Source organism: Sebastes umbrosus, chromosome 8, assembly GCF_015220745.1.
Source record: "Sebastes umbrosus isolate fSebUmb1 chromosome 8, fSebUmb1.pri, whole genome shotgun sequence".
In the NCBI taxonomy this organism is placed as follows: Eukaryota; Metazoa; Chordata; class Actinopteri; order Perciformes; family Sebastidae; genus Sebastes; species Sebastes umbrosus.
Genome location: NC_051276.1, coordinates 19,477,720 through 19,498,690, shown reverse-complemented (window position 1 = coordinate 19,498,690; position 20,971 = coordinate 19,477,720). Strand labels below are relative to the sequence as shown.

Here is a 20,971-nt window from a genome sequence, read left to right as displayed (position 1 = left end):
CCAGGGCTAAATACAGGCCTCCTCCTCCATAAAGACACCACTGTCATGACATATAATCCAAGATAAGAAATATATGACTCTGGTTGATATCCCAAAAGGAAAGTTTTCTAAGCAGCTGTTAACTTAGCCATGAAATTGCGAAACATGAACTTTCAGCTTTCTTTCAAAAATCTCCCAGTAGGCCGTTTCACTTCTTTCAAGCAGCAGTCAAGCTTAAACTGCAGGGGCTCTGCTGAAAGACTTCAACAATGGCACAGTAAAGTCACATAGTACAACTTTAAAAATAATGTCACTAACCCCATTAACTCTGGGGGGTTTAAGTGCTGATAAGAAAATTAATTCAAAGTATTTTCTGTGTCATGGCTGAATTATTAACAGACGGAACTACTATTTGAGCAAGTTTAGATGTTAACTCGATTCTCCTGAACAAGGATAAGTCTTGTCCTAATTCAAACTTTCTAAATATGTCTTATCTCATGCTCAAAGATCTACAGAACTAGTGCAACACAGGAAGTCAGAGAGGAAACTGACTGACAGTGAAGTCCTACCACCTCCAGCAACATAGTACTCTCATTCTCAGGTACTTGGTACCTAATGTGTCAGGTACTCCGGTACTATTGTAATTTGGTGGGAGGGAGTGACAAGCAGTCATAAACAATTTAATAGATCACACCCAGAAGCTCCTTGTTTTTACAATATTATCACTTTTTTATCACTACCCGAGTTTCCTCTTTAGAGATTGGTTTTACCTTTCACAACTGGCTATTTCCACCCAGCAGAGGAGCACCAGTGTCATGTGCGGATTGTTCATACATCCTTGGTGAAGAGCCACTAGTGCTTGTCCACACTTGATGCTGAAAAGAGATGGAACATTTTGAGCTGCCAGATGAACAACTAAGGTCTTGACATTTGCCACATTGTACTTGCTATTTGTTTCCTTTTTATGAGTTTGATACTGTGAATAAACGCTGGAGATTCGGGAACAAGATGTTGACCTAAAAGGTTGGAACTTTATGTTTCCCATTAGAACAGAAAGTGGTGGTAAAAAGGTCATGGATTCAGTTCCAGTTTGCTGCACAAATGTGTCAGTGAAAGGATATCAGGGCTGTAAAATTCATTAGCTCAACACCAAACCTGCTGTTCGTTTTTCTATCGTATTGAATTTCATTTTGTACTACTAAAACTGTTACTCTGATCAAGCTGTGGCATAGTGTGTGTGGATCTTTGTGAGTTTTTTTGTACAGCGTAACTTTAATTAAAGTTCGGTGGAGTGAAGTCAATAGAAGCAAGTCTGTTTGACGAAGTAGTTTTTATGGCTTCATAACGTGTCCCGGAGCTGAGCTGATGCTCGTGCAGTATATCCAGATAATCTAATCCTAAACCCTTTTGTGGCCTTCCTCTTGGACTGTAAGCAGCAGATGATATGCATTGTGTCTGGCTGGAGTCTGTTGGTGTGGAATATCCTATTGGATATTTATTATCATCATTTCAGAAGTGTGATACATCATCCATCTTAGTTATTGATGAAGGATCAGCTTTCCTGTCTCTGATTCATTGTTGATGACCCTACACATTCACACACACACACACACACACACACATACAAACATGAAGTCTTTGTGCATGCAATCAAATATACATGCAAACAGCCCCCTGGAGATGATGGAAGGATGCATCAATATTTGCAATGCAATGCAAACTCATTTTTTTCCATCAAAGTAGTATTTAGTTAATGGAAAAGGATATTGGCATTGATTGATGTTTTAATGCATTCAGTTGGGATTCAGTCAGAAGGGTTTTCGGCTTGTATCCAAATACGCAGAGCACTTTCCAGTGTAGTTCTCCAGGGATTATTTAATGTAAATTTAAAGTGCTCTGATAGTTGATTCCCACTGGATCGGTGCCTCATGCAGCTGTAATGGAACTCCTTTCTTTCCTGTATTTACATTGTGCGGCTGGATGTTATTTACTCACACAGACCTTGCTTGTATTTCTTTTAGTTTAGGATTATCTTTATTATACACAGCTTAAATGAGAATTGTTAGTTTAAAACATCAATTAAATTGTCTTTGTGCTCAGAAACCTTAAATCAAATCTGGTAATCTTGCTTTTTTTGTGTACATCGTGTATCAAAGCTGAATACTTTCATTGCAAATAAATTGCGATGAAGTGTAGGCCAAATAAGCACAGACATACACAGTCTGTTGATGTGTAAGGTCAGCCAGAATGTTTATTGCCCTCTGGGACTGGAGAGAGACTGAAAATTAGGTTGTGGTTGCAATTGTTTAGTTCTCTGTCATCTTCAAGGAATCACACAGGGAAACACAGAGCAGGTGGAGTTGGATGGACCTTGGCTGCCTTTTCTTTCCTTCCTCTCGTCTCCTCTTCTCCGTTTCTGTCACTGTGAATGTGTGTGTACTAGTAGTCTGTGTCTCTGGAGTGTGTGGCTTCCTCCATTGAAGCCTCAGTGTGCAGAGCAAAGGGCTGAGGTCTACTGTTTGGACTTGGGGAACAGGATGGTTGAGAATTGTGACAGATAATAATAGACATTTCATCTAAAGTAGAGTTACCAATGTATAGCATTGTTAATGCCAGAATCAATATAACTGATTATTTTGAGTCTATGCGGAGGTAGAAGGAAGTTATCACTTTTATTGTTGTAGTCTGAGTAACGTCATATCCGTTCCGTATCCGTCAAAAAACAATACCAAAACAAAGCCACGGCTAGCCAAAACGAGAAAGTAGAAAACGGTGTAGGGTCCGCGGAGATACAAACTGTACCCTCACATTTTATGTATGGTAAATATTAAATGCATTCAAACGGCCCAGATGGAGCCGACAACGAATATATAAAGAGAACAGAGCTGACGGGAGAGCTAGTGACAGACTTGGCGAAGTTAGGAAGTATAGACGTGTGACTACGTCCGGTTTCAAAATAAGGTGTTTACAAAGGGAACTGTATTTACAAAATACATATAGTATGGAAATAAGATTGATTGGATTGGAAGAAGTATAAATCATTACATGTCCCATATAAATTAAAAAGAAAATATCACTAATTTGTGGGGGAAATGTCTTTATTCTTTGACTTTTGGGTTGCTGGAAAAAAATGTAATAACTAATTCTTGACAATGACTGATATATTTGACTTCAGGACATCTCTGACTACATACACGCTGAATATCAAACATTTTTACCGTATCAATTTAGATATTTTCCAAAGTAAAAGTCCCTAGAAGTGTATGATTCAACTTTTTCCCATGGTCTAAAGTTAACAAAAATCGCAGTAAATCGTAATATTGAATCGCAATACTTAAAAATCACAATACATATCAAATGAGTGGATTTGCAACATAAAGCAACCCTAGTCTTTAACTGCTTGTTTCATTCTTTCTCTACATGTTTTTACATGGCAGCCTGTTTGTCTATTTTATCTGGTTGTTTGTTTTAGCAAAGACTTCATTGATCCTATCGTGTACTGTCGCTCACTCAAAGAGCTTGCACTATCCGCAAATCCATTTCAAATCCCATGCTCCCTATTATCTCTGTATGCATCAGTGTGTGTATTTGCTTTTAACCAGTGTGTCTGTGGCCCTTAGTGGTACTGTACGGCATACGCACAATAAATACTGACATTCTGAAAAATACATTGTACTGAAGATTTCATAAATGTGCAACAGTGAAGAGAAGAACCCACATGCACTGGCATTTACTGTGGGTAGAGTGTGTCTGGGGATTTCCATTTTCTTCTTAATCGCTGTGTGTTATGATGTGACCCGACTCGACATTTTGTTGATCTGTGTGTCTCTATGTCATTATTTGTTAGTCACTCACGTTTGTAGACAAAAGGGCTTAATGTTACATGGTCAGACTCCAGCAACTGTTATCCAATCCTCTTGGTTGTATCCACACACAGTTAAAGACTTACATGCACTGTTGACCCCAGGTTTAACCTATCCAAACACACAACTTTAACTCTCCGTCTGTCCCCGAATACTCACATTGGATTTCTCCAGATATTTGTTGAGCTGGTGCACCTGTTACCTAACAGATTACATGTTTTGTTTTGTTTTATTGCTATTTTTCCTTTTCCCCCAAAAGATCGACTCTATTTCCCGTTCCCTCTGTTTTTCTTTTTGCCTGTTTGACAGCAGGTGCTGTGAAGCTTAAATTGGGTTTTCCATGGAGATTTGGGAGCTCCAAGCTTTACATAGCACCACTTTTCTCACCCAGCTGCTTCGGTTTGAAATACTGCTGTGTGTAGTCTGTACTACTCTCTACACATAAAACATTTTGATATTCATAATCATAGGTCTGATGAATTAATAAGTAATTATCGCTGGTAATGTGGAGACAGCTGTAATAATACCCTTCGGCAAGTGTCACCGGGCTGCCAGTGAACTGAAATACTGTCGCCTGAACTGCAAACATGTACAGTTATTTTTAGGCCATTTTCTGTATTGATATTCCTCAAAGTGTAATTTATTTTTGGATTGCCTTTTGAGTATCTGTTTCAGTGAAATGCATAACACTGTATGTCTCCTACAATCTCTGCTACAAATGCTAGCTTGTTTATGTAGTTTGTGTCTCAAAGGGGCATATTTACCAATATTCATTTCCTCATGCCTAGAACATGATATTATATTAGGAATTTCTGAGTGCAGCTTAAGATAACCGCTATAATACAGTGGGACTACATGGGCCACAGTGTAATTATAATCACTATTATTAACCTGTAGCCTCAGTGCAGGGCTGTCCCTCAAGAATGGAAGAACAGTGCTACACCATCATTTTCCACCATAACACCATCATGCTACTTCCAAAAATAGCTTGTTGAATGCGTATTGCTGTGCATATTATGTTAGCATGCAATATAGAAACTCTGTAATATATACATTGATGGCATCACCTCACATAGAAATACAGACTGGGTTGAGTTATCCATCCTTTACTGTTATTACAGGGATTTCCGTAGAGTATAGAATAGTCCGTGGTCAGTTTATGTTTTAGGGCAGTCAAACATTATTCCGGAGGGAAACAGTGTTATTAACAATTACAGGAAATGCTATGACAGCATCATTAGTAAGTGTGTATTTCAATGATGGAGTTAAAAGGGAGTCTCCTCGTGGGTCTTCTCTCTCCTTTTTTCCATTTGCATTACTCCTCTCCAGTGAGGGTATGCTAGCCTTGGTAGTCTGTTAGTAGCCTCCCAGTGGCCCACTAGCATTTTTCTCATCTTTTCTAGTTATTCTTAGCCTCATCTCAGAGTACGATAGCTGGGCAGACATGACAGCAGTGCCCATGCAGGGGTTATTTAATGGGGGGAGAGAGAGAAATGAAGGTTGGAGAATGAGAATAAGATGAGCAAGGGATGGAGAAAGAAAGTAAACTGTAGTGGATCTCAGAGCATAGCCAGGTTCATTATGTGGCTTGCTAACGGGCTAACGGGCTTCCTGTCAAAGTGGAGTACAGCACTGACCTCAGGGCTACAGCGTGACATGTACAGCCATAAAGATGACCCCTATCCAAGAGCCTGACACTCAGAAGCTTCCCAAGGAGGTTGCATGCTTGCTAGGAGCAGTTGTCCCACTACACATCTAACACATATTATGTAATGTATTGACTCTCTAAAGCACAAGAAATGTCTCTGTTTACCTTTTTCAGTCTCTTCTCTTTTGATATAAAATGTAAAATTCTTCATTTACATTTTGTACACGAACAATCAACAACCCCAGAAGCCATTAGCTGATTCATACCAAAAGTTATCTGCGCTTTAATATAGAAAGTCAGTCTTCAAAGATTTATTAAGAAGATGTTCATTTTGAAGTGGCAGCTTTCTTATTTTTTTGAGTATATGAGTCCAATGTCTTGTATGTGCTTGCTGATTGCGCATATGAAGCGTAAACATTGTTGGGTCAACTAGTGCTAAGCCCTTAAAATAGTCTGTATGTTGTATATTGCAGTATGTACTGCAAGTCTTCATTTCTCCTTTCTCCCAACAGAGGTATATTGTTTTTCATGTTCTTTTAATTTTATTCCCTTTATAAATTATAACTCTGGAGTAAGTTGGACTGTACTGGTAAACCTGTATAACTGATGCAACTTCTTCTCTCTCTACAGGGCATCAACATAGTGGGGCCCAGTAATGCAGAGCCCCCGCCTCAGCCTCCTAGTCCAGCCATGTACCAGCTAGATATCATCCTGAAGAAAGGGAACAACCTGGCCATCCGAGATCGGACAGGTACGAGCTCGGTTTATTCTTCCTGTTACCTCAACAGCTTTGAGGTTTATGTGTGGAGACGGGGTGGACAGCTTTATCAAGCCTCTATTTAGCAACACCAAATGAAAGCTATACCCAATCCTGGCCTCTGTCCACTTCTCTCAATTGCTTTGTCATTGGCACAGGCAGTCCAGCACACAGGCTGCTACCATCTTCAAAGAACTCAACTGTCTTGTGCTTTCATTGTTGTTATATCCTCTATTCGTCCGCTATCTTTAGGTGTCTCCTCACATTTTAATATACGCCTGTTTTTGTCAGAGTAATATTTCTTTTGGCACTATTTTTCGTCCTCTTTTCACCTCTATTCTTTTTTTCTCACGCTTCCCTCCCTCTCTTCTCTCTCTCCTCATGTAGGGTTTGATTAAATCACACATCTCGTCCTCACAGCTCGCTCCATTTTCCATGTGTGAAGTGAGATGGAATTACTAGGAATGATGCGGCACATTTCCCGTGCATCTAGGCATGAACAGAATTCAGCTTTGGCTTAAGCTAGAACATTGTCACATTTGGAGCCAAGACGGTTGATACTATGATCTCCTGGTTACTTTGTGTAACATGAATAAATCAAAGTCTTTCACTTCTCTACCCCAGTGTGATAGGCAGTGTGAACAAGGCTTTTAGTGCTAGACTATACAGTATTGTTTATTGTTGTATGCAAACTATACTCTCACACAACATGCGTGCATTTTGTGATACATAATTAATTTAGTAACTTTAAAGAACCAAAGTTAAGAGACCCAAAGGAAGGCTGAGTGGTACTTCCTAATGGTAGACAGCGGTCAGTGGAGCAGGAGAGGGCATGTTTTTGTAGTGCTATTTCAAGTTGTTCAATTCATTGCATGTACCCGTTTCTCCCATTGTGGGAAGAAATAGAGTTTATCTAAGCTTTGCACCGTTCTGAAAGATATTATCTCATATTAAACCCCTCTGCTAAACAGTATTTTTCTGCTTCTCTGGAGTGATTGTGATTTTAAGTGCAGGATAGATAGCCTTCTGCCCACTGTGGAAAAACTAGCAAGGCCAGAGATTTTCTTGTAAAGTCTCACAGACATTGGTTTGGGATAGTGACGGATGCAGGGGTCTAATTAACGGTTGTGGCAGTCACCATGACAACACATCCGAATAAGCTGCCCTGTTCCCTCCCGTACATTTTTCCTGACTACCTGTCCGCCTGGATAATGAGCAGTGAGGCGCAGAGCTCACCTGTTCTGTCCTAAGTCCATCAAGACAGCTCATTATAGAGACGGAGAGACTGAGACTCAGTCAAATAAGCGAGAATTTTAGTGGATTGAATTTAATATGAGCAATAATGTCTTAATAACAATCAGCGTTGTAACACATGTTTTGTCAAACCGTGTTCAGAGAGGGGCTTCTTCTAACTACTAATATGTACAGCAGTTGATCCCAAATCTTGACACGTACTGTCAGGACATTCACATGTTGCTGCTGTCATACCACAGGCGAAGAATAAATCGCAGAAGACAGATTTAGGATTGGTGGGATTTCCATTAACCAATCAGTCTAGGCTCCCTTGTCAGAAAAGAGCTGGCTGGTCGAATAAAAGTAGTTTTCTGGGAGAAGCAATTTAGTTCTGGTGCCTATTGATTCACTAAAATCCCAGACATGAATTATAAATGATACAGATGGTTTCCAGTTTCGCCGCAAAACATTTTTAGGAAACATCTTTTCAGAAAAACCTCTGCATTGTGGAATTTCATATTCATATCCAGTGAACCTGGAAGTGAAACTAAAAATAAATGAGCTGAAACACCAAAGTAACACCTCAACATGCAGACAGGCATGTCCATCACTTCATTACAATATCTCTTTAAACTAGTGTGGCATCAAACTAATTGGCTGGTGTCTGATTTTCAGTCAAGTGCTATATGAGTCGGATATATTAAAGAATGCTGGGATTTACAACCAAACCTTAAAGGGAGGCTTGACTGGACTTGACTTTACACAGGTAGTCTGACACCGCAGCTCTGGTCCATGTATCAAAATGATGTATGCACCCAGAGACAAGGTTGACAAGCCAGACACAAAAGAGGGAGGGGTGCCTCAGTGACGAGGAACCTTTCTGTGCCTGAGCGAGTGAACAAGGGCAAGTTGAAATGGAACAGCCTTCACAGTCAATTAAAGGATCTGTCGCTATAACAAGATGTCTGAGGAGATGCAAGTAAGGACCCCTGTAAAAGTGCATAGAAATAATGTGCTTTTAAAGACAGACAGTGGAGGATCAGTAAATCAAATTGTGCCAGACCACTCTCTGTTCTGCTTTCCAAAAGCTTAATCTAATTAAATAGAGCTGATGTCTCTTTATCTATTTTTTTGTTGGAATGATTAAGCTTTTCTACTTTTTTGACTACAACCTGTCCATAATGCAGGTTTGTGAATGAACTGACAGTGTAAAGCAGAATATTCACTAACTTTAACCTTACATTTTAATTTCACACATCATCTAACATCTGTAGACATCATCGTTTCTTTCCATTACAGCAACTAACCTTTCCCATGCCATGTGACATTGTGGGATACACTTCATGCTGGAAGCAAGCATTTTATACCTTTACTGAAAAGGAGGATATTACTGCCCTTTTTTTTATACAAATCTGGGGATTTCCTCCTCAGTTTGAGAGGAGACGATGTCCAGAAGCAAACATTTAATTTTGAACCAAATGCACCCCTGGTGTGTACGTTTTCAGACTCACAGATATGACACCTCGTTTCAAAAGACTCAGTGTTGTTGTCCCTTCTCAGGCTTTTTTGAGCACCTTTACGGTCACTTTCTATAACCATAAAGCAATACTAAAAACAGGTTTTCATGAATATACAGTAGCTCAACTGCAAGCGCTGTATGTTGTTGACCTATGATAGCATGATACAGTAACATCTTCCAAAATTGATTTTCATCATCATTTCTTATTTTATAAAGCATTTTAAGCTCATGTACCTGAGCATGCAGGTCCTGTCAACTTAAGGCTGTGAGTGTTCAGTGCTGACGGCAGAGGGGGGACATGGGACATAGATATTTGTATAATGATATATTTGTCTTCCAGTATGTCATGTCAATGCCTGCACTATGTGTCACCTTATGATGGTATTATACTGTATTTCACCCTACTGTAGCTTTTACTGAGTGAGAACACCGACAGCTGTGACACATTTCTCACACTGTGCAGAATCATTTGCTTCTACATGAGCAATATTTTTCGCCTTCCCTTATTTCCTTAACAATTAAACATGTTATCTTTGAGTTAAAATTGAAAGTCTTTTAGTGCAGTCTTTACTGCACACACACAAAGTGTGTGTGTGAATATGCATGTATAATTTGTATATGCATCTATCTTCAGGATAGCCTTTGACCATATAGGCATCTGTTTATTCTCTGCTTGTTATCTAGCTGAGCCATCACAGGCCACAAACCTCTCATCCTCAGCAGACTGCCTGATAGGAGTAAGGAGATATCACTCGCTCACTTGTCTGGTGTTAAACAAACAAGAGCCATTTGGGAGGATTTTTGTTGTTGATAAAACCACAATAACTAGCTGGCATTGTCATCAGTCTCTCTCTAGCCTGCACAAATCATTTTACAATTTGTCGCCAGGAGAAACAGCCAACACTTGTCATGGTTTTAATATTAAGACAAGATGACAAAAATAAGCATTGGATATGGATGAATGAAGTAGATGGATGTATTTCACATTTGTTTTAATAAGATACAGCTCGTACAGAACAAACATCTAACCTGATGGTGTAGTTAATCCTGCCTCTTCATTTTGACCTGCCTCTGATGATATTGTATTGAATTTTAACTGCAGGAAGAGGGACATTAAAAGCAGTGAATGAGAATGAACAGGAGTGATAGCGACATGATGATCCTTTTCATGTTTATTGTTCCAGCCCAGCAAATTCTACCTGTCAAACAACCTTGCTTTGAATTTCACTTTCACATATCCTACATGGGAAAGGCCCTGTTGTGTCCCTAGGGCCCTAACCCTGACTTAGCTGTCATATATGATGAGCTACCAATGGGACATTTTGCAGTTTTGAAGGTGACCACAGATGAAAACACACTGCTCTCTGTCTCTACTCATAGTTCCCTTTGGGTGAGGTACAACAAGGTGAAGCTTATCTAGTGTATAGCCCAAGACAGAACAGCCACTCCTCCCATCTTGCAATACCTTTTGTGTGTTTGTGTGTGTGTGTAACAGGATGTAGAGGTCTAGACTTTTGACTGAAATGTTCACTTTTAGAGAAAACCGCATGTGAATTTAGTGCTGTTTACAAACCAACCTCAAAGCATGTTGGGCTTTCCCGCAAGCACATGAACACAGAGAAAATCTTATAGCTTAAAATGAAAAAACTGTTACTGCTGTCTGCTGATGTGTGTTGAAGGACTCCAGTCCCCAGGTGCTACTCCAAAATCAAGAAATATCTTTCCAGCAGTGAGAGTTGTTGTCCACTTTAATGGTGGGGGCAATGCCCAACAATTCAGTAGTGTGACTGAGTGTGTTTACCGGGAAACTAATAGCTTCGACTTGGATTCAATTTAGTGGCAGACTTCGGTGTTGCTGTATTCAACTTGTAAAGTGAAACACTGTTTTTATGTATTCAACATCTGTTATAGCACCTTTTTAGATTCAGTTTATAAAGCTTAAGAGTTATGGTTACTTAATGATGTGAAGTTTAATGGGCTATATAATCATAAACAAAGATCAACTATAGACGATTTTGCGATGGGATCACACCAGCCGCGATGCCAAATCGGACCAGGGGTGTAAAGTGGGGGGGCCAACACTTCCTACCTCCCTACTTCCGGCGTCCTTGCTTGGACCACACCCTTCTTCGAACTCAGCCTTTATGTTGATCTCAACTACACACCAGTAAAGTTTGGAACTGAATCTTGCACGGTTGTTATGCTATCTTGTTGGCAAAATCTGTCCGCAGACCGACAGAAATATAAGCACCTGACAAAGTACTCAAAACAGCCTCTGTGGTAGTTCTCGCTAAAGTAGGTGACCTTGTCTCCAGGACCACATTTTCACCATGATGACACACATACACACACAGACTCACAAGATGAAAACAATACCAGCGTCGCTGTCGCAGCTGTCTTTGACACTAGATGGATTTGTTCGTGTTAAACATGACCCTTTGCTTCTGGGTGGTGTGTTTGTATTTTTTTGGTTTGTGTTTTGAACACTAGATGCGCATTTGTATTTTATATATGCATATTTGTTCAATTTATCTCTGTGGAGTACTATCTAGTAAAGTGTTTGACCTGTCTAGCTTTTCAAACTCAGCATATAATAACTATTTTTGCTTTATGTTTCAAATTGCTTTTTAAAGCTGATGCTTGAATGTTTCCCTGTGCTGATATCCATCCCTCTCAGGCTCTGAAACTGGGGAGAGTTGACTCCTGATGCACATCTTTAGCACCAGAGCTATTCCTGCTGCTGCTCTACTCTGGTTTGCATATTATGAAGGATAATTATGCAAATGCAACAGGTGCAAGTTGTAATACACAGAACTCACTGTATTCCAGTCACAGCCTAGTTTAGTTGTATATGAATGCTGAGTATCAAATTGTTGCTATTGGAAAATTGTTCCTAATTGAAAGTGGTTCTTAGTGTCAACTTGCAGCTAGTACCAAAAAGATGAAAATTAGCATTCCCCTGAGCTGCAAATGTTTTTTTTTTTAATCTGCGGAGACAAACGTTTTTGCTTTGCAATTATTTATCATAATTGTTTGTTGAAAGATGACCTTCTTTTTAAGCTTCTTTGCCATTGTGTTGTAAATGTACAACATCTTGATCGTGAATTAATTAGTTTTTCGGGATTTCTAACAGTAATTATGGTTCCTCTCATGATGTAGGCTATTTGATTGATCTCTCCTTGCAGCTTTTCTATTCTTACCTTCATGTTACTCACCCTAGCCACATGAAATTCTCCATTTACAAATTCATACACCTTTCTAAATATGGGGCATGGGATGGAGAGTTATCGGCTTTTGGATTGTCATATCTCTAGCGAATTAGCAGATGAATCAAATGAATGACAGACTAGCAATAGGTGTATAAGTGGCTGTTTAGGCCATTCAGACTTTTAGATACAATATCCCCACAACTGATGTGAAAGAAGCTCCGCACAATATATTTCTGGAGACTTAATATTTAATAGAATTTTATGAATTTTAGTCTAAATGTGTTAAATGATTGCTAGTCCTTACCCATCCCTATGGTTGCGTGTGCTGGCATATTCAGTGTTCATTATACAATACATGTGTGCTCTGTGTGTACATACAGTATATAAAGCACTAATAGTAGTGTAGAGGTTCTAAGACCAATGAGTCTACAGTGAGCCTCATTATCTCGTCTGCTGCACAGCACTTTTTTTAAGAAAACAGTGAGAGAGCCAGAGCTTGACACCACAGTTGGCCTGTCGTCCCTTGTTTTATTTCAAGTCCCCTTCATTGCTTCCTCACCTCCCATGCTCTTCTCCCACATGCTGTGCAGCTCTCTGCTTTATTTTTTGTTTCTGCTCATTCAGCTCAGCTTGTATTAAGCAAGAGATCTCACTGTTACGGTATCTCCCGCTTTGCATTTTAATTGCAGCAAGATCATGTTGCACATTAATGAAGGGTCATTTTGGATAAATATCAGCAAAAGACATGAAAATAAACTCCCGTCTGCATAAAACGGCAAGAGGCAGAGGCATGCATGTGTGAGATTGTGTGTAATTGCAATGAGTCAGGCTCTCAATCCATCTGTCAGCATCCCATGATGGAGTTCCTTGTCTTTTACAGCCAATACATCCTCTTGAGCAGATTGCATTCTGGGTAATGGGAAATCCCAGAGCTGCAACCATCCGTCAGTCCTGACATTGCACATAGGCTAGCATTCGCAGCCACACACAGCTCCCACAATCTGAGCATGAGGCGGTTCCTGGTTTGCAGCTCGAGCATGACTGAGAGTTTTATGGGCAGCTTTACTACATTTCTCTCCTCTCCTGTTCTCACATCTCATGTCAAGCATCAGTGAGCCTCCTTCATGGTGTGGTTCTTAATAGCAGCTTTTTTGACAGGTAATGTGTTGGCCAACTCTGTATAGATCCTCCTGCACTCTATATCAGTGAAGAAGTAAACGCCCAGAGGAAGGAAAAGTTCAGAACGACCACTAGATTTTAAGGTCAATACTATTGTCTTATAATGGAATTCAGTTTCCTCCTTTAGTGATAGTTGGGAACAAATTTTCTTCCTTCATTCCCAGGGTGAGACTGTTTTTGATGTCAGTGTGTAGTTAAAACGTTTGTGCAGAGTTGTCAGAGAGATCAACCTAATTTTGCTCAATCACTGAATGTCTTTGGGCTCATCATTCTGTAAGCAGCGGGTTGCAAAAAAATATACTGGAAAATATATCACTTATCTCCGAAGCTGGGTTTAATACTTGTTATCCGTAAGATGTTTGTTTTTTTAAATCACAGAATTATAACAGTTTTATAATAGACATTTTTTTCAGGGCACACTCACACAATCATTTTAAAGCACAGGTTCAACTAATAACTTGAAAATGGTTCCCCATCCATTCAGAATATACCATTCCAGTTATCCAGCATTTAGATTTATAGGACCCTGGAATGTGAACATCTAAATGTATTATAGTAGTCGTAATATTATTAATTACACTTGTGCTTTTCCCATTATGGTATTTCAAAATGTCTGCAGTGAAAAAGATCTATTATTTGGAACTTCTGCTCTTACCGCCAAGGCTTCATGCATAAAGAGTAAATGTATCGGTTTAATATCGTCCAGGGTTTCCATTAGTGAACTGACTTGCGGAGGTGTTTTGGCTCTGCTCTGAAGGTTAATGATATATTTCATAAAAGTTTAATGATTTCTTTGATTTTTTGCAGTGGTGGTATTTTTTATTTTTTTCTGGAAAGGCGCCACGCCTCCGGTCTAATTTGCTGCAGGAAACCCTGCTGCTATTTGATATATCCGTTACTGGCAAAGTTAGCAAGTACAGTGTATGTGTGAAGAAGTTATTTGACCAGCCACCAATCTCTGAAAAGAAGTTTAAACTCTATTTCACTACACGTGAGTGGAGCTGTCAGAGATCTTCTTGACATTTGATAAGTCATTTATCATGAACTGAACATATTGTATATTGTATTATTTTCTGTGGTAGTCGATCATAGAATCAACTTAATATTCTTATAATTGTAATTTGTACAAATGGGTCGTTTGGTGCACTGACACAGCACTGATTTCATACTAACATTATACATTATTGATGGCTCTCTAATCCTATCAGCATGCGGTTTGTCATCCATATTCATTGTATTTTAATACACAAAATGTTGTCCGTAAGTCTCAACTCCACAATGCTTCACTCCAGTTCAAATAATATTTCCCATATTTAACCAATAAGACATTATGTTTGTTTTTATCTAATGCTTAGTTGGATTAAGTGTGAGTAGCGCTGCCCCTGCTGTTTCACTCAGTGTGTTTTAATGCCTTTGTGATGCGTGTTGTGAGAAGGATTAGCTGTCTGTTTTTGTTTTTATGACTACTTGTTAAAGTAATTTTAAAGGAATAAACATACCACCACCTAGGGCCTGTTTTAGTGCAGTAGCCTAATGTAATACCCAAAGCAGTGAATTAATCTTTTTTCATGGAGTATGATACTTATTTTTAGAACATGATATCGCACTGTCCTCTTCAGAAATGTAATTACCTGCTCATATATTATCAGTTAATAATTCAGGACCGTTTGTCTGCCCTGTGCTGACACAGAAAGCTATTGATCATGAATGTATAATGAGTAGCTACAGATTAATGATGAAAATGAGGAAGCAGAATAATGACTTGTTCCACACATCAGTATGTAGCCATTCGACAAAAAAGAGCTTTTTATTTTAGAAGTGTGCGGCTAATCACAACCCTGCATCATCATTATCGTCTTTCACCCTGCAGTCAGTAAGAAGCACCGTTCATTAGCTTATTACAGGCCTTGACCAAGATAGCTGTTAAGTTTGAACATGACCTTTTCTTCATATAATGCCCTTTTAACTGCAGCAGAAGCCTTTTCTCCCCAGCATTCATACAGTATGTCAGAACTGTCTGCTCTCCCTCCCAATGTCTCGGACAGACAGGAGTCGTCCTTTGTTTTTCATGAATTTTTTATACAAGGTCGAAGCTTCATGTCTGACCTTACCGTCAGGAGTTCTGTCTGTTTTATTGCCCTGCTGCCTTTCAGAACAACGGGTTAGGCCGGTGTGTGGCCTAGCATGTGTTTGTTTGTTTGTGTGACTGAAAGTGCTAATGACCAAGTGCATCAAACATTTGCACATGTGTGAAGAAGATGGCGATTGTGTAATGAGAAGTGAGAAAGTTATAGTGGTGCTTTTGTTTTGTCAATGGAATGACCACTTCTGTGTGTGTGTGAGTGCATAAGTGTGCAATAACTGCCACACACACACACACACACACACACACACACACACACACATGCACAACGTTTTTCATCTCCTTTCATGACTTCCTCCTTGTGTGTTCGATATAAATCAATTCTCAGTTATTGCTCCGGGGTTTGTCTGGATCATTTGGAGGGCACTTGCAGGCCCTTGGGCCACTGCTTACTCCCAGAGCAGCGATGGCATTTAAATGAAAGCATTAGACTGTGATGAACTTTTTCTTTTTTCAGCCTGCCCCTATAATGACTGTTACATCACAATTTCAACTGCTGGAGCTGATAGTTTTGAAGTTTTCTGAATCCCAAATTGGCTTGTAGAAAAAACAAACAAAAATAAATCAAATGAGGTCTTAAATGAGGACATTTTCACAAATAAAGAGAAACAAAAACCCTATACTATACTCCATACTATGCTACAGTACTACATGTTGCTATAAAGCTGTTGTTGTATCTACCCTTAATGTGGAGTGTGTTGAAACACTACAAAGAACCCATATACAGTGGGTTGGAGACACTGCATTCTCCGTAATTAAGAAACATTTGTCTGGCGCCGGTCATTTAACGGTCAAGCAGTGTCTGATTTCATCACTTTTAATGTATTTACATTCATGTTTCCTGGTCTGTCAATTCTCTGCATACCAAAAAACAACAAGCTGATAATTGTGACACTAGATACTCCATCATTTTTGCCATGTTGATGTTGCAAATCTTATTTTCATTTCACCCTGAGGCAAATCGTGCTTCTTCTTCTCTAGCAGGCTGTTGGATGATATGGTGTGAATATGTCAATGCCATAACTTTCACTAAGTACCTATGGCAGCAAAGAAATCAACTGGAAGTTAGTGGTATAAAGCTTTATAATGTGATTTAATATAGACAGCTGGAGGGTAGTGAAAGAGAAATGGAATATGGTGAGACGGGGAAATAAAGGAGGTTGTGGTACACTATGAAGTAGGAAAAGATGGAGAGGAAAGTAGAAAGCAGCAAAATAAGTTGATTTGACAATTGCAGCAAAGCTCAAGAGTTAAATTGACAACAGAAAATGTGTTTTTGAAGACATCAAAAAAATCTAATGCAGATCAAAAATAACTAAATGAGACGGCTTTACTTATGCATGTCCTTTTGAGTGTATGGATACACACTGCCTCCCATTGGTAACGGCTGGTATGTTATGAATGAGACAGAAGTGTCTGCACTTCATTACTGCACGCTTCAGTGAAATATGATGATACGCATTGCTACATTTGCCATATGGAAATGCACTGATAGGCCTGTTTACGTTCTGGACTGGAGAAACTCATTGATGATCACTTTGTTCATGAATATTACAGAAAATCCCAGGAATTAGTATCAACATGTATTAGTGTGAGGTGTCTTACTGTCTTTATAGGTGTTAGCAGGTTGCTGTTTCTATTACAGGACCTTGTTAGCTACTCTTTTGCTTCAATTAATGTGTCAAGGTTAATAAAAGAGGATTGTCCGATTGCATGAAGTGAAAATGAGAAACAATATGGATTGGTATGCATATGAAATGTTTGACCATACACATTTGAGGTATTTTCACTTGAACTGAAAAGTTATATGTTTAACTTTAACATTTGTGTTTCTTAATCACAATTTAAAATGTTTGTTTGCTCTTGTATTAAATGACCATTCACACTTTGATAGTAGTCTTTGGTAGTGGTGGTGGCTGTTGTTTACATTTAGATCACAGATGGTGCTTTTAAGCTTGCTGTTGTTGCGTTCTCAGGTGTCTGGCGGGGCAGCCTGGCTTACTGGCAGACAGACACTGAGCAGTATTTTAATGGCCGCTGCCCATTAGGTGTTCAGTAGGGATATATGTGTGGTGGATCATGTTTTCAACTGGCTGGCAGGAAGACAGAGGGCAGCTATCAAAAACAAGTCTATCAGGGGCTTTTAGATCTGCCTATGCGCCACACCCAAGGCAAAATTACCTGCTGAGTGCGCCACTGGGTCCTCTCACAAACACATTTACTTCTCCTCCCAGCTGCTATTACAGTGTTTAGTGGTTGGTTTTAATAGCATCATAAAGGATGAATAGATTAACACCTTGATATGAACCACTCAGTCGATCTCTTTGTGTCCTTGCCAATTTCTCGTCACTCACTCACTTTCCCACTCATCCACCCTCCAGTCTGTGAACCCAGGGAGTTACTCTTGAAAGGAGGATTAGGAAGTCAACCTCGTCTTTTATGTCAAAATTTAGGGAAATCCTGGATTTTTGGTGCCAAGACCGGGGCTCACAGAAAAGTCCCCGTTACTGACATGTTACCATTAAAGGGACTGTTCGTAACTTCTTACACGTATAAATCGAGTTTCCCATGCTCGTTCGCATATGCGCGCTCGCGTGTGGCTACGCTGTTCAGACTCAGACTCCAACACAAACTACACGGAAGCACCAAAACCGCAAAGTTCTATCTAGTGAAGCCCGTCTTGCAAAACAGTGTTGGTCGCGGTCGTAGTCGCGGGGGAGACCGTAGCTTTGGTCTCCAGGGCCGGAATCTCTGCTCCTCTAATCCTCTGCTCCTCTGCTCCTCTGCCTGCTTGCCTTTACTCAGCTCGCTCCACCTCACATGCATGCGCGCACACTACACACTGCAGAAGAGTTAGTTTAGATCTGAGAATATCTAGTGAATGTCCAGTGGACGTTTGTGCAGAAATAACTGCTGCAGCTCCTCCAGACCAACAGAGGTTTCCAGTGTCTTGTGAAGTGACGGGGCTCCGCAGCGAGAAACGTTATTTTCTCTGACCGGGTGTCGGTGTCTCCCTCTGGCCGCGGTCGGGAGGCTGAAGCAGGAAAAGCCAACACTAGGATCAGCAGTGATTCATGGAGACACCTTCGTCTGGTCAGCTAACATTACTGCCAAGCAGCTGAAACGTAGAGTGATATTGTGGTTTTACCTGACGTGTGTTGTCCTCGCGGTTTTGAGCGATGCTCGTTCATGTCTATTTAGAGCGAGCAAGCGCGAACCCAACGCTGACTTTCGTTGACTTAACGGCCACATGTGACGCTGTTAACAAGCATTTCTGATTCTTACAAACACTCCCTTTAAGGGTGTAAGAAAATATCGATACACATGAGTATCGCAATATTATGTTTGCGATAAACACTGTATCGTTTTTTAATTAACCTTTTGAAAATCGGATGGCCCGCCGGTGGACCTGGCCTCTATTCTGTCTTTCGGAGGTTGTAGCGGGCTCAGTTTTCACGTCATACTTGCATGTCACAAAGGAGACTAAATAACGCTCCACAGTTATGCTAAATTTTGGCGAGGAAAAACTGGCATGGCCCTTTTCAAAGGTGTCAAAGGTTTTCTAGCCGGAAGTTAATGTAAACAAACATTGTGATTGGTTCTATTCAGACAGTCAGAATTTCTGTAACATTGCAAACATTAAACCACTGCCGTTTACTTTTAAATGTATGGTTGAATCTTCTAAAACCCACTTACAAGCTTTTCAAATCTTCTTTTGTGAATTGGATTTCACTTCATACATTTAGCCCACACGCCTCACCAGTAATGTCACTCAACTGTAGAAAGACAGAAAACCGCTTTGTGTTCCCCTCATGGCTGTTCTTCAGCCCCTGCCCTTTGCCAGTTCATCACTGTGTGACACATCGACTCCTTTTACCCAGGTCCTTATACTCAGCACTTCCATTTCACAGCCTTCTGCCTGCCTGGTGGACAAACAACCAGGGTACACCAATCCATCACACCTACAGTCTTTAACCCCAACTGGTTTTAGGCATTCTCGTCAACCATTATTCATTCTTCTAAAGTTTATTGATCTTATAATACCTTTTTCGTAGTGACCTCTCCACCCACCAGCCCCTATGTGGGACATGCAATCACTTTCTTTCTTTATGGACTTTACCCAACTGTCGGAAATACTTTTAAAAATATATGATATAAATGTCATATATGGTGGTTGATTCCTAAGAAAGCAGCTCTGCGATCACTCTTCTGTGCTCTACCCACGCTCACTCATATTCAGCCACCACCCACCTACACCACCAACCTTTTCCATTTCATACTTCTCAGCCTGCGTGTGTTTATGGCACCATAAAGCTGGCACTGTGGCATGCAGAGACTCTGAGCCAGTGATGTGTGTCTGGGGAATATCGACCCGGTGTGACACACATAGAGAGAGACAGATAAACAGAAAGGGAGTTGCTGTAGTTTTAGAGATAAGTGGATTTTGCCTCCATAATGAGGTAAGGGACCACTTCTCTTTAGTCTTGTCATTAGATAGTTCATGAAGTATCACCTCATGTACACAATACAGCACTTATTTTACAAGAAAATACATTCCTTTTTATTCACATAATTCTGCGTTGTCTTTTGTATTTACTCAGTTATGCTACACAGTAATGCCTTCTCAGACATTTCTCGCTGTGCATCTTTGCGAGCTGCAGCGAGAGGACACGGGTGACAGGATTTCTCATCCTGTCACCCGTGTCCTCTCGCTGCACTTCTCCTGCAGTGTTATGTCAAAGGCAGTGGTGTGTAAAAAGGGTGTATACTGTATGTGTGTGTGAGGGTGTGTTTATCTCCGCTGGTGTGCATCAGAGTGTTTTAATGTGAAGCAATATTTTCCTAGCAGGCCCATGTTAGGGCATATTTTTCCAATCTCACAATAAAGCTTGCTGTCAGCATGTCTGCAGTTTTTACTCGGACAAAGCTGATTTGATGCTTTAATGTTTAATGTTATTAATGACACTCTTTTATCAGACTCAAATGACCTGATTATTGAGTATATTGTGCATTTGAATACTATATACAATAATATACAATACACATAATATTCTATGATTGTTTATATAATTAGTTACTTTTCATCATCACAACCATGTTTTCGCTCACATCTCTTGTAATGACAAAATAACCCATATTAGTCTTGCCATTAGCCTCTTCACTGCCTCTAATAAGCATCAGTAAAGTCATTCATGTAAGTCAGGTATTTGAACTTGCTCTCTTGCTAATGAGAGAACATGACTCCATGTTGATTTGATGAGACGTGTACAAACACTGAGAGAGTTCAGCTGTTTATCAACTAGTATCCTCGCTGTCAGCCTTGTCTACGACACCGCCTCGTCTACAGAAACAGGGCAGATTATCATAATAGGTAAACAAAACACATCGGGATGATGGATGCTTTTGGTTTTCACTTATGGTATATATTGTGCTGTGCAGTA

General features: G+C 40.0%; 1 protein-coding gene across 8 annotated transcripts in view; it reads left to right on the top strand.

Moving 5' to 3' along the window:
• The window catches only part of mctp1a (multiple C2 domains, transmembrane 1a), a 139,495-nt gene that overhangs the window by 46,006 nt on the left and 72,518 nt on the right, over positions 1 to 20,971 (top strand). For all 8 annotated transcript variants that reach the window (XM_037777652.1, XM_037777650.1, XM_037777655.1 and 5 more), the window contains exon 2: positions 6,121 to 6,241. In XM_037777652.1, the coding sequence (XP_037633580.1) occupies positions 6,121 to 6,241 (121 nt within the window). The remainder of the gene's footprint in view (positions 1 to 6,120; positions 6,242 to 20,971) is intronic.